The sequence below is a fragment of the Nasonia vitripennis genome (assembly GCF_009193385.2).
Source record: "Nasonia vitripennis strain AsymCx chromosome 2 unlocalized genomic scaffold, Nvit_psr_1.1 chr2_random0010, whole genome shotgun sequence".
NCBI lineage: Eukaryota > Metazoa > Arthropoda > Insecta > Hymenoptera > Pteromalidae > Nasonia > Nasonia vitripennis.
In genome coordinates, this window is record NW_022279617.1 from 3579765 (window position 1) to 3592512 (window position 12748).

The window sequence follows — 12748 nt, forward strand, 5'->3', positions numbered from 1 at the left end:
TTTTCACATTCTTCGCATGTATATAATAACTAATATCTTTAAGTTAAAACGGTGTGGTGGTTTGGCAACCTGAGATTTTATCCAAAATATAACTTGGATTTTTTTAAATGCGCAAACTTCTGAGCCTACCCTGAGCCTTGAAAACCTAACCTGAGATTTTAAGCTATTTTCACATTTTATGGCTGAAACCTTCGATAGAGGACCCAGCTCAATTTCCATAATCAATAGACTTTGGAAGAATCCACTCAAACTTAAAAGTTGTACAAAGAGAGCAACTTGCGGGAGCCATGCAACTATATCACCCATACTTGTATGTAGCACAAAGATATACTTAAGTTATGTTCGCCTGAATACGCGCGCGCGCGCGCGTGTGTGTGTGCGTGCGGTAGCTATTAACTTTCTCCCTCCATTTATGTCACTCCCTTTTTCCCTCTTTAACTAGTTCCCTCTCACCTTTCGAACCTCTCTACCCGACCTGTCTGTCTTGCTACCTTATTGTCACGCACCCTTTTTTCCATCGTCCAGTTTTCACTATTTTCTTCTCTCTCTCTCTCTCTCTCTCTCTCTCTCTCTCTCTCTCTCTCTCTCTCTCTCTCTCTCTCTTTCCCGCCCTTCCCCCTCCCATCGCTTCTCCATCCCTCCCATAAGTAAGTTTTCTTCCATTATACCGGATCACAAAGTATCCTATCGTCCTTGGATGAAATCGAATGTTAATGCGAGTAGAGAAAAATAGTACACTCGGGAATATGGTATGCTCGTTCAGTATGCATGTTCGAAAAAATCTTGTACTTTCCCTTTTTTTGTAATGTACTGTCACTTAGTATGCATATGAAGACAATTTAACGTTCGCAGATGTCCCGTATACAAAAAAAATTGGGGGGAGCTTCTCCTGAAACAGCTACGTCCAACCTCATGGCTGATTTGCAGAGGACCCAGGCTGAGAACCCTAAGTTGTTCCAAATGCTGCAGAAGTCTCCAGTACATCAGCATCGGAACGATATTACGCGGAAAAACAGCACCCCGAACGTTAATAAACAACCGTATAAACATCAGGCAACTAATAGTAGTAGGCACTTAAGTAGACGAGACGAAAATATACCTCAAGGTAGTTTCAAAACCTACTAATATTGAAAAATTCAAATTTCTCGCTTCATGTATCGTAATTTTGTTTCTTTTATTTGTTATAAAAATAACAAATAATAAAAACAAAATTACGATAAACCACGCTGTTGTTGCCTTCAGTAATTTAAATATCCATCGCTTTACAAAAGTAGGATGCCCACGGATATAGGAAAAATCGGCCCCCTCGGGGAACGACCGCTTACCCCTGAACTACCCCCTAGCTTTTTCAATTAGAAATCACCCTTTGCAGCATTATTTTTTGATTTTTCGGGCGTCAATCGAAAGGTCTTGATAGCAGCTACTTTCTTTTAGGTTTTCAACAGGCAAGGCACCTTTAAATCAGTGAAAAAATAGAAAAAATAAATAAAGCCAAAGCTCCGGCACGCCCTTGTCGTGGTTCTGGGTATAGCTAAGTTCGGAGATCTTGTTCTAAAAACTCAAGGTTTCATCAACGCTTAAGAGTGCTCCATACCTCGAGTGACCCGCCACCTAGCTTAAAAAACATTTTTTGTTAATTATAATTACTTGATGAACTTTATTACCATAAATCAAGTTTCGCCACTTGTAGTAAGTACAATGGAATGTTTTTAAAAAAAATTAGGCAATTAAAATTAAATAATAACGACGTATTTCGTCAGACAAAGTCAAATTGTAGTTAGCAAAATGGCCTCTTCAAATTTGTCCGATGAAATACGTCGTTATTATTTAATTTTAATTGCCTAATTTTTTTTTAAACATTCCTTTGTACTTACTACAAGTGGCGAAACTCAATAATATCCACTTTTCGATGGTTAAGTTTGTTTACATCATTAATGATTATTGAGGTGCGATGTGGAGGGCGCTGCTAAAAATTCGGACTTCCGGTATGAAGACGAAGCACTCTTAAATAGATTCAACAGTTGCTCAAAATCTACGTTAAAAGTGCGTCGCCCATTTAAAACCTCACTGAGGAGGTAGCTGCTATCGAGATCTTTCCATTGACGCCCGAAAAGTAAAAAAATAAAGGTTCCGAAAATCTTAGGGTTGCGTCGCCCATTTGCAATCTCACTGAGAAGGTAGCCTATATCGAGACCTTTCGATTGACCTTTACAAAGTCTAAAAATAATGGTGTAAAGCTCCAACTTTAGAGTATTTCGTAATTTTTTACAACGTTTCAGGGTGAAAACTTCATCGCTAAATATCTCAGCTTTCCTCGAAGTATGGGGGTTGATTTTTTTACATACGCGCTTTTCATAATCTAAACGATGGTATAGGTTTCTTACGTACCCCGAGGAGACCGATTTTTCCTACATCCGTGGGCATTCTCCTTTGAAGTTTATATACAAATATTCCGTTGAATGGCATTTAAATAATGTCTTAAAATCGCGTAATTTATATATAACCTTAAACTTTATAAATTACAGACAATTGTGAAGCGAAATTTGAATTTTCAATCGACTATCAGACCCTTTAATTATATTATAAATTGATATTGTTTCAAATCAATTATTAATGTTAAACAGCCTCAACGTCCAACATGACCATGGAAAAGTTTCAAAGAGAAGTTCTACAGTCATTGAGGTAAACAATGATAATTCAAGAATAGCCTTATCGATTATAATCTATAATTTTCCTTCAATTGTAGTGATCTAAAAGAAAGGTTATCTGACTGCGAGCGTATGACTAAGTAAGTAATAAAATCATTAACTTTGTAACTAAATAAAATATGCATAATCGGAGAGAGAGAGAGAGAGAGAGAGAGAGAGAGAGAGAGAGAGAGAGAGAGAGAGAGGGAGAGAAGGGATGTAGGAGGCAGGGAACCATTTTCTTTCATTTTAATCAGTTTGAATCTTTAACTTTAATCAGTTTGAGTCTTTAACTATTGTGGATAAGAATTCACCATTTAAGTCGATAAGATTGCAATTGACTTGAATAAAAATAAAAATAAAAATAAAAATCTTAATTCCACTTTTTGCATTAGAACTTGATGAAACGTGGTAAAATACGATAAAAATCGATATGAGTCGATAAAACTTGATATGAAAATTTACAATTTGAATCGCTAGACCATTTTCTTCTTGGAATTCCATCAATTTCAATTGTAATTTTTCATATTAAGTTTTATCGACTTATATCGATTTTTATCGTATGTATCAAGTTTTATCAAGTTCTAATTCAAAAAGTGGAATTAAAATTGACTATTCAAGTCGATAAGTGATCTAATCGACTTCTATCGACCTTTTCTAACAGGGAGTGGGGGAAAAAATTTAAGAAGAGGAGAAAATGAGGGAGAATGGAGAAGGGAGGAAGGGAGGGCGGATCTAAGAAAAAGTGGAAAAGACAGTGAGATAGGGAAAGTGGGTGGGAAAAATCATGCCCGAGATTATTGGTTATTGAGATAGTTGAATTTTTTAGGGAAAACAATTCAATGTTGAAGACTCTTACGGCGAAAAAGAAAGTGGGAAAAATGAGTTGTCCAAGCTGGTTGCCTTTTAAAAGTGTCGAAGATCTAATTTCCTTTGAAAATGTTGATGACGAAACATTCAATCAAACTGTAAGAATATTATATTTCAATCTGTGTGTGTGTGTGTGTGCGTGTACGTGGGTGTGTATTTGAACATGTGTATCTGTGTGTGCGTAAGTGTGCGTGTATGTGTGTGTGTTTGATCATGTGTATCTCTGTGTGTGCGTAAGTGTGTGTGTGTGCATGTGTGTGTGTTTAAGCGTGTATGCGTAAGTGTATTATGTGTGTGAGTGCAGTGTGTGTGTTTGTGTGTGTTTATGCGTGTGTGTGTATGTGTGTGTGTTTGATCATGTGTATCTGTGTGTGTGCGTAAGAGTGTGGATAGGTGTGTGCATGTGTGTGTGTTTAAGCGTGTGTGCGTAAGTGTATTATGTGTGTTAGTGCAGTGTGTGTGTTTATGTGTGTGTGTGTGTGTGTGCACGCGCGCGAAAACGTTTGTATGTATGTATTATTAAATATATAATTTGCAGGTCGATTATCTAGTGTATTTGGGCGGCCGCAACGTCGAGGATAGTCTTTCCCTATACCTCAAGAGCAGCTTTGAAGTGACGGAGAGTTTGCTTAAAAAAGTATCTTGGCTTGGCCAGCCAAGTAAAAATATTACAAGCCTTTCTGAATCACGCTTCATAAGAGCTTGTGAAGGTAATATTCTGTTTTTGTGATAATAATACTTTCACCACCTTTGTTCCTCCTCTCCATCCCTCCTCCTTGCCTTTCTTTGTTTCCTCGTCCCTTCTTTCCTCCCTTACTTTTTGTTTTTTCCCGTCTCTATTGAGCCCCTGCTCCCTCCATTTCTCTCCCGCCCCCCAACTCCTGCCCTCTCCTCCTTCCTTTATCTTTTATACCCGTCTACACTCTGCCTTATCCTTCTTTTCTTTTTTTGCTCCTTCTGCCCTTTCTTCCATTCTCCCTTCCTCTTTTATTTCCTCACTTACTCCCTCTCTGCCTCCCTCTTTGTTTTCTTCTTAATATGTTGATCATATAATTACTTTCCTTTTGCAGAAGCGGTGTCCTCATACAATAAGTTTCGAAAGCCCAATAACACAGAGTTTTCGGACGCTGTGACCAAAGCTCTGAAGGCTCTTAAAGAGAACTTACGGCGCCAAATTGTAGCAAAAGCTGCTAAAAAGCAGCTACCTCGACGATCAAGGTCTCGCTCTTCGGGTGGGAGCAAGGAACAGAGTAGGGGCGTGATGGAGCTTGAAGGAGGGCAACCAACTCGGCAGTCCCGACCCAGGTCTCGCTCTCCGGACGGAAGCAAGGATCAGAGGAGGAAGGTGATGGGACTTCAAAAAAAAATACCACCTCGGCAGTCCAGAGTCTCGGAAGTCCAGAGTTCAGAGTCAGAATTCCTGAGTCACAACAATACCTCACTACTGTGAGTAGTCTTTTACTAAAATTATTTGGCATTTTTTTAACATCGAAAAATAATACTATTCTTTCCCCTCCCTCACTCTTTCGCTATCGCCCCCTCCCCTTCCTTCTTCACTGCCTATTATTATTTCCTTTCTTACTTGATTTCCGTCCCTCTCTCCCAGGACTCAATCGCCAGATGGAAGCAAGGATCGGAGAAGGGACGTGATGGAGCTTCACGGAAAGCAACCATATCGGCTGTCCCGACCACCCAGGTCTCGCTCTCCGGATGGGAGCAATGATCGGAGAAGAAGCTTGATGGGGCTTCAAAAAAAGCGACCGCCTCAACAGTCCAGATCCAGGTCTCGATCGCCGGATTTAAGGGAGAATCGCTTCGAAACAAGCACTTCGAGGAGAAGGAGCATGGAGCTTCAAAAAAAGCAGGAACTACCTCGACAGTCCAGACTCAGATCTCGCTCTCCGTGTGGGAGCGAGGATTACTTTGAAGCCAGTACTCCAAAGAAAAGTAAGGTGATGGAGCAGGAGCAGAACGAATTTCTGAGTCGCAACGATACCTTACTACTGTGAGTAGCCTTTTTAACACTGTAAAATAATAATATTCTCTCCCCTCCCTCACTCTTTCACTATCGCCCCCTCCCCTTCCTTCTTCACTGCCTATTATTATTTCCTTTCTTACTTGATTACCGTACCTTTCACCATCCCTCTCTTCTCTGTACTTTCATGTCTTCCTCACTCCCTGCAACCCTTCAATCTCTCTCTCTCTCTCTCTCTCTCTCTCTCTCTCTCTCTCTCTCTCTCTCTCTCTCTCTCTCACTCTCTTTCTCTCTCACTCTCTCTCTCTCTCACTCTCTCTCTCTCTCTCTCTCTCTCTCTCTCTCTCTCTCTCTCTCTCTCTCTCTCTCTCTCTCTCTCTCTCTCTCTCTCTCTCTCTCTCTCTCTCTCTCTCTCTCTCTCTCTCTCTCTCTCTCTCTCTCTCTCTCTCTCTCTCTCTCTCTCTCTCTCTCTCTCTCTCTCTCTCTCTCTCTCTCTCTCTCTCGCCTTTACAAGTTCTCACCCTTTTTGCCCTAATTCCCTTCTCTTCTTCCTTCCTTTCTCCATCCTGTTCTACCTTTTTCCTAGTTTTCTTTCCTCCCCCCTCTCTCTCTCACTCTCTTTCTTTTCCCCTTCTTCCCTCTCGCCTTTACAAGCTCTCACCCTTTTTGCCCTGATTCCCTTTTTTCGCCTTCCTTCCATCTCGCCCTTTCTAGCTCTCACTCTTCTTCGCTCCATTCTTTCCTACCAGCCTCCTTCTTTGCCTTCGGCTTCCTATTTATTTTTATTAACAAAAAAATTGTTTTTCAGACCACATAATATTAACACAACAACCGTCGTCTCCGAGATTCATAATGTCCAGAATGACGAAAATTCTCTGGAAAATATCGGCAATCGTGGAGGCGATGATATCGAGAGTGTTGCTGAGTTCCAGAATGATGCGCAAGATATGGAGGCTAATTATAATGAAGAAAATGATGCAGTAGCTGAGGCGAGTGATGCAGATGAAGAAATAAGAATTATAATGATCAAGAAAATGAAGATGAAAGCGATGACGAAGCAATGCAAATTGAGTGCCTTGTAGACGACCCCGACGTTCGATCATACATACTTTCGCAGACTGCGATGGAACAAAAATTATTTTTTAAAAAATAATATATAAAAAATAAAGTTTATCAATTAAAATTAATATATTCTTATTATTTAGTAAATATATTATTAATTTAATATAAATAAAAATATTTAGTTAATTGCTGCCTGTGGAGATCACGCTGTGACCGCAATGTGACGGCACAGTGCTGTCACGGTATGCTAGCACGCTGTGACCGCAATGTGACGGCACAGTGCTGTCACGGTGTGCTAGCACGCTGTGACCGCGATGTGCCGGCACAGTGCTTTCACGCTGATTGAATTTTTGAGTCCACGCGGCGGCACATTGATTCAGCACTGTGACAGCACATGGACAGCACGCGTGCTTTCCACACGTGCCGTCACTGTGCCGTCCTGGGAGCGGGGCAGGAATTAGTCACAGTGCAGCCACGCATGTCACACGCATGTCATCATTGTGCCATCACTGTGCCGACATGATGTTATCTGGGTCACGCGCAGTGTACATACTTCTAATTACTTATACTCTTAAATACTTCAAAATTGATGAAATGGTTGCCTTTATAGGTGCTACCATCCGGATGGTAGAACGGAAAATGGGGGCTAATGCCAAAGAAATATTGTTTTTTAATTATTGTTTGTTTAGTAAAATTATTAAAAATTATTAATTTCTTCGACATTAGCCCCCATTTTCCGTACTACCATCCGGATGGTAGCACCTGTAAAGGCAACCATTTCATCAATTTTGAAGTATTTAGAAGTACAACCTGTTGAAAATAATGACGTCATTAGATGACGTCATAAAAGGTTCCAATCTGTACCCAGATAACATCACGTGGCGAGCACGGCGTGCCAGCACGCCGTGACCGCTCTGTGCCGTCAGTGTGCTGTCATAGTATGTCGCCGCGGAGCCGACATTCCGTGACCGTCCTGTGCCGTCATTGTGCTTTCCCGCGTGTAGAGCTTCAAGCTCTGGCAATATGACGGCACATCGACAGCACGCATGCTCCACAAACGTGTTAGCACTGGGAAAGCACACGGATGGCACGTCGTGCTTAACACTCAATGCACTTTTATACGGGCAAATAAATATAAATATACACAGATAATAAGAAAATATATATATTTATCTTTATTATCTACATTTCACGGATATTTTTGGTATATATGGAATTATATACACGTATCAGCATTTTCGCGCCAATTGTATACGTTCGCCCCGCCATTGCATCAGCCCTCGCGCCATTTGCAGTCTAGCCTTCGCATCGAAAGCACGTGCTTACGACGCTCGCATTCATACGCAAAATAATTATAATTATAAATATAGCGGATCATTAATTAATACCAGTGCCTGTGTGACTTGTGGTGTAGCAGCTGGCAAGACTTGTGGCATTTTTTCAAAATTTGCAGCTTTTGAGGAGTGCAACTTGGAAAACATCGACCAGAAGCGTAAAAGTTATCTTCAAATTATTTACTTTTCATCAATCCTTTCTGTCATTCATTCATAGTTTTTTTATAATATTTCCATGTATAACTGATTAAGACGTGTCGAGCCCGCATCGTAAAATGAGTAAATTTGAAAAATAACCTTATTTTATTTACATATTACACACACACACATATATATATATATAAATATATATATATATATATGCGTGTACAGACTCTATTGTTAATATAATTTCATAATTAATTTGTCGTGTTCCTATAAACAATAGTTTTTTTCGGTGAAAAATGTTTTAACGTTTTAAACTAACCTTTCTTTAGCCACTAATTTACTCATTTTGTTTAGCCACCGTATTAATTATCGTAAAAGCTATATTTTATATTCTGTTTTATAAATAATTATTAACTTATAACATATAGGTGTGTGTGTGTGTGTGTGTGTGTGTATAGAGACTCTGGTATCGCCAATAAAATTTTAAAATAATTTGTCGTGCCTATATATATACATATATATAAACTATATCATATATATATCAATTGTTTTTTTTTTCTGTGAAATATTTTTTAACTTTTGAAACTAACCTTTTTTACCCACTTTCTACATTTTGTTTAGCCAGCTGTATTTTAATTATCATAAAAACTAAATTTTATATTCTCTTTTATAAATAATTTTTAACTAATAACATATAGGTGTGTGTATATACTCGCCATCGGGGCATTAGCGCGCCTTAATAGAGATTCAGATATCGCCGATATAATTTTTTTCCGTGAAAAATTGTTTATTTTACTTTTTACACTAACCTTTCTTTTGCGATTTTATTCATTTTATTTAGCCAGCTGTATTAATTGTCGTTAAAGCTCTATTCTATATTTTTTTTATAAATAATCATTAATTAATAACATATAAGTGTGTTAGTGTATACTTGCCATCGGGGCGCTGCCGCGCCCCTTGATAGAGACTCTGATATCGCCGATATAATTTTAAAATAATTTGCTGTGCCTTTATAAATCATAGTTTATAATAGTTTTTTTCGGTGAAATAAATTTTTTAACATTTAAAAATAACCTTAATTTAGCCACTTTATTTTGTTTAGCAGCTATATAATATTTAATTTTCATAAAAGCTACTTTTCTTATTAAATAATTATTAAATTTTTCTACTAACCTTAGTGTATACAATTATTTACGCTTAAGGGGCGGTCGCTCGTAAAATCATCCCTAGTTTTAAGTTTAATGAATCATTCAACTGAAAGAAAATTTAAATCAGACATTTAAATGTGTTTCTTCTTTGCCTTTTATTCATTTTGTTGTGGCATTTGTATTAATTATAGAATTTATTTGTTTACTATGATTGAAAAATTAGTTTAATTTTAATTAATGTAATTTTAGTCACTAAAGACCGTTTGTTTAATTTTCTTAACAGTTGTGATAAAAATAATTCGATTAAGGATTAATAAATTTGTTAAATTGAAGTTAAGCTGATTCGATTGACTGTTTTATTTGAATCAAGCTCTTTGAACCATGCATAAACTCAAATCTATGCGTACTCGTAAACCCCTTGAATTCTGTGGTTATGATCACAGAGCCCGTATGTGTCGTTTACTTAACAGAGCACGACAAGTGTCCTCTGAAAGCATTATTAATAATGAATCTGAAGCTTCTGGCGGTGATTCCATTGACCATAATCTCAGTGACTCGGCACATAGTGAAAATTATGTTCTCAATGAAAACGCAGTCGATGATGTTGCTTTCAATAGTGATGATGGTCACGATAGTGAAAGGTTTCAGGATATGTCAGACCATGCATCGACGACTGAATTTTCGGATTCGTTAAATTCTACTGTAGTATCTAATCAAGGCGATGCATTTTTCAATATCGAAGATTTCGAAGCTCATCTTGCCACCGCTTTCACAGAAGCCAATATGAATCATCAACAGATTAAAATTGTTTTGAAAGTTCTGAAAACCCATGATTGTTTTTCTACTTTACATGAGGATCCCCGAACAATATTGAAGACTCCTAATTTCTCAACTCCTATTTTGAAAATTGCTGGAGGGGATTATCTTCATTTAGGTGTTGAACAGGGTCTTCGTCGCATTCTTTTGTCCACTCCTGCGGAAATGATTCCTGATGTTCTGCTAGTAGATATGAGCACTGATGAGGCATCACTCGATAAAGCTAGTAAAATTATTATGTGGCCAATTCAAATTAGAATTGTAAATATTGCTAAAAGTAGTCCAGAGATTGTTGGTATTTTTAAAGGTGACAAAAAACCAACGAATGCTACATTGTTTTTTCAACTCGTTGTCGATGAGTTTAATAGGATTTTGAAACTGGTATAGATTTGCAGGGTGAAAATAAATTTTTGAAATTCCGATGTTTTATTGCTGATGCACCTGCCGATCTTTTTCATTAGGTCATTGTGGACATAACTCTAAAGCTTCGTGTTCTAGATGCTGGGTGAGAGGGGAATTTATTCGTCCAGGAGTAATGGTTTATCGTGGCGTTGATCATGCTCGTCGTACGCAGGAAGAGTATTCATTGCAAGTTGATACAGATCATCACAAAACAGAATGCCCAATAGGAAAACTTGATTTTAATGTAGTTACAAATACTGTATTTGACTACATGCATTTAGTGTGTTTAGGTCTTATGGAGAAAATTTTTCAGGGATTAATGGATGGCAGGTTTATAGAATCAGTTAGGTTATCCGCTCCAAATAGAAGAATATTAAGTGATCGTATGCAGCAAATCAAATCTTACTGTCCGCAGAGTTTGCCCGTAAACCTATCAATGCAGAAAAGCATGGTAAATTTAAAGCTACCGAACAAAGGCAAATTCTTTTTTATACTGGCGCTGCAATGTTTTATGGTTGATGAATTCGGCTGTTTTTATGCACTTTCTCCTACTTCATGCAGCTATGAGGATATTTGCAAATCCTTTAGCTTCCAATGAATTAATTGACTTAGCAGAACAGTTCATAAAAATATTTGTTGATAGAGCATCAGATGTTTATGGCATTGAATTTCTTTCATACAACACCCATGCTTTGTTACACCTTGCTGAGGATGTGAGATCATTTGGAACTTTAGATTCTTTTTCTGCATTTCCATATGAAAATAATATGACGTATTTTAGAAAATTGTGCAGAAAACCTGCTCAACATTTGGAACAAATTTCTAAAAGACGTTCTGAGAATTGTTCCGTTAACGTCAGGAAGCGTGTTGATAGTAACAGTTTCAAATTTATCAGTTCACATTCAGATGGCCCAGAACCTGAAATTGATTATACCTATAGGCAGTATAAAAAAGTAGTTTATGGAGGATCTCAGGTATTATCAGTCTTTCAGTCTGATAATACATTCATTCTTCGAAATAAATCAATTTGCGTTGTTCAAAATGTTATTGTAATTAACGACAAAGATTTGTATCTTCTGGTCAAAAGTTTTAGGCTAGTTCAAAACTTCTATGATTATCCTTGTCCTTCTTCATCTCTTGGTGTTTTCCTTTGCTCTGAGCTATCTCCACATCTTTCTCTTATAAGATTTGAAGAAATAGAAAGCAAATGTTTAGGATGCCCTACTGGCTAGAACTATCCACAAAAGATTGTGTTCCAGAAATATTCATTGTTACTAAAATTTTATCGTCGCATCGTGATTAGTACGCACATTTATTTTATTTAATCTCTTCTTTGATTTATTTTTTTTTTTAATATTTCGTTTCATTATCGCATATCCTATTCTAAAAAAGACATCGTAATCAATTTATTTGTTCTCTGATTGGCTGGTCGTTTCGCGCGCGATTTCTGCGTATATTTGAATTCCTAACCTCACAAAGTGAAATAAAGAAAAACAACGTACATGGGGCATTTTAAATCGCTAGTAATCGAAAAAAGAAATATTAGATGTCAAGATTATTTTCCAATTTTTATATTAGTGTATTAGATTTTGTTTTCACATTCTTCGCATGTATATAATAACTAATATCTTTAAGTTAAAACGGTGTGGTGGTTTGGCAACCTGAGATTTTATCCAAAATATAACTTGGATTTTTTTAAATGCGCAAACTTCTGAGCCTACCTGAGCCTTGAAAACCTAACCTGAGATTTTAAGCTATTTTCACATTTTATGGCTGAAACCTTCGATAGAGGACCCAGCTCAATTTCCATAATCAATAGACTTTGGAAGAATCCACTCAAACTTAAAAGTTGTACAAAGAGAGCAACTTGCGGGAGCCATGCAACTATATCACCCATACTTGTATGTAGCACAAAAGATATACTTAAGTTATGTTCGCCTGAATACGCGCGCGCGCGCGCGTGTGTGTGTGCGTGCGGTAGCTATTAACTTTCTCCCTCCATTTATGTCACTCCCTTTTTCCCTCTTTAACTAGTTCCCTCTCACCTTTCGAACCTCTCTACCCGACCTGTCTGTCTTGCTACCTTATTGTCACGCACCCTTTTTTCCATCGTCCAGTTTTCACTATTTTCTTCTCTCTCTCTCTCTCTCTCTCTCTCTCTCTCTCTCTCTCTCTCTCTCTCTCTCTCTCTTTCCCGCCCTTCCCCCTCCCATCGCTTCTCCATCCTCCCATAAGTAAGTTTTCTTCCATTATACGGATCACAAAGTATCCTATCGCCTTGGATGAAATCGAATGTTAATGCGAGTA

General features: G+C 37.9%; 1 protein-coding gene across 1 annotated transcript; it reads left to right on the forward strand.

The window, feature by feature from the left end:
* The first annotated feature begins 73 nt into the window (after positions 1 to 73).
* Positions 74 to 6614, forward strand: LOC103315888. The gene is made up of 9 exons (XM_031925519.1): positions 74 to 310; positions 853 to 1105; positions 2625 to 2682; positions 2747 to 2788; positions 3517 to 3655; positions 4096 to 4267; positions 4628 to 5003; positions 5164 to 5562; positions 6341 to 6614. The coding sequence occupies exons 1-9, from the start codon at positions 179 to 181 to the stop codon at positions 6612 to 6614; spliced, it is 1845 nt and encodes a 614-aa protein (XP_031781379.1). The 5' UTR covers positions 74 to 178.
* The last annotated feature ends 6134 nt before the right edge of the window (positions 6615 to 12748 follow it).

What these genes read in the sequence shown, in the direction of transcription:
- LOC103315888 (XM_031925519.1), top strand. Translation starts at nt 179, where the DNA reads ATGGCTGAAACCTTCGATAGAGGACCCAGCTCAATTTCCATAATCAAT. An exon ending in AGACGAAAATATACCTCAAG is followed by an intron (nt 1,106 to 2,624) that starts GTAGTTTCAAAA and finishes AATGTTAAACAG; the next exon opens with CCTCAACGTCCAACATGACC. An exon ending in CACAACAATACCTCACTACT is followed by an intron (nt 5,004 to 5,163) that starts GTGAGTAGTCTT and finishes CCTCTCTCCCAG; the next exon opens with GACTCAATCGCCAGATGGAA.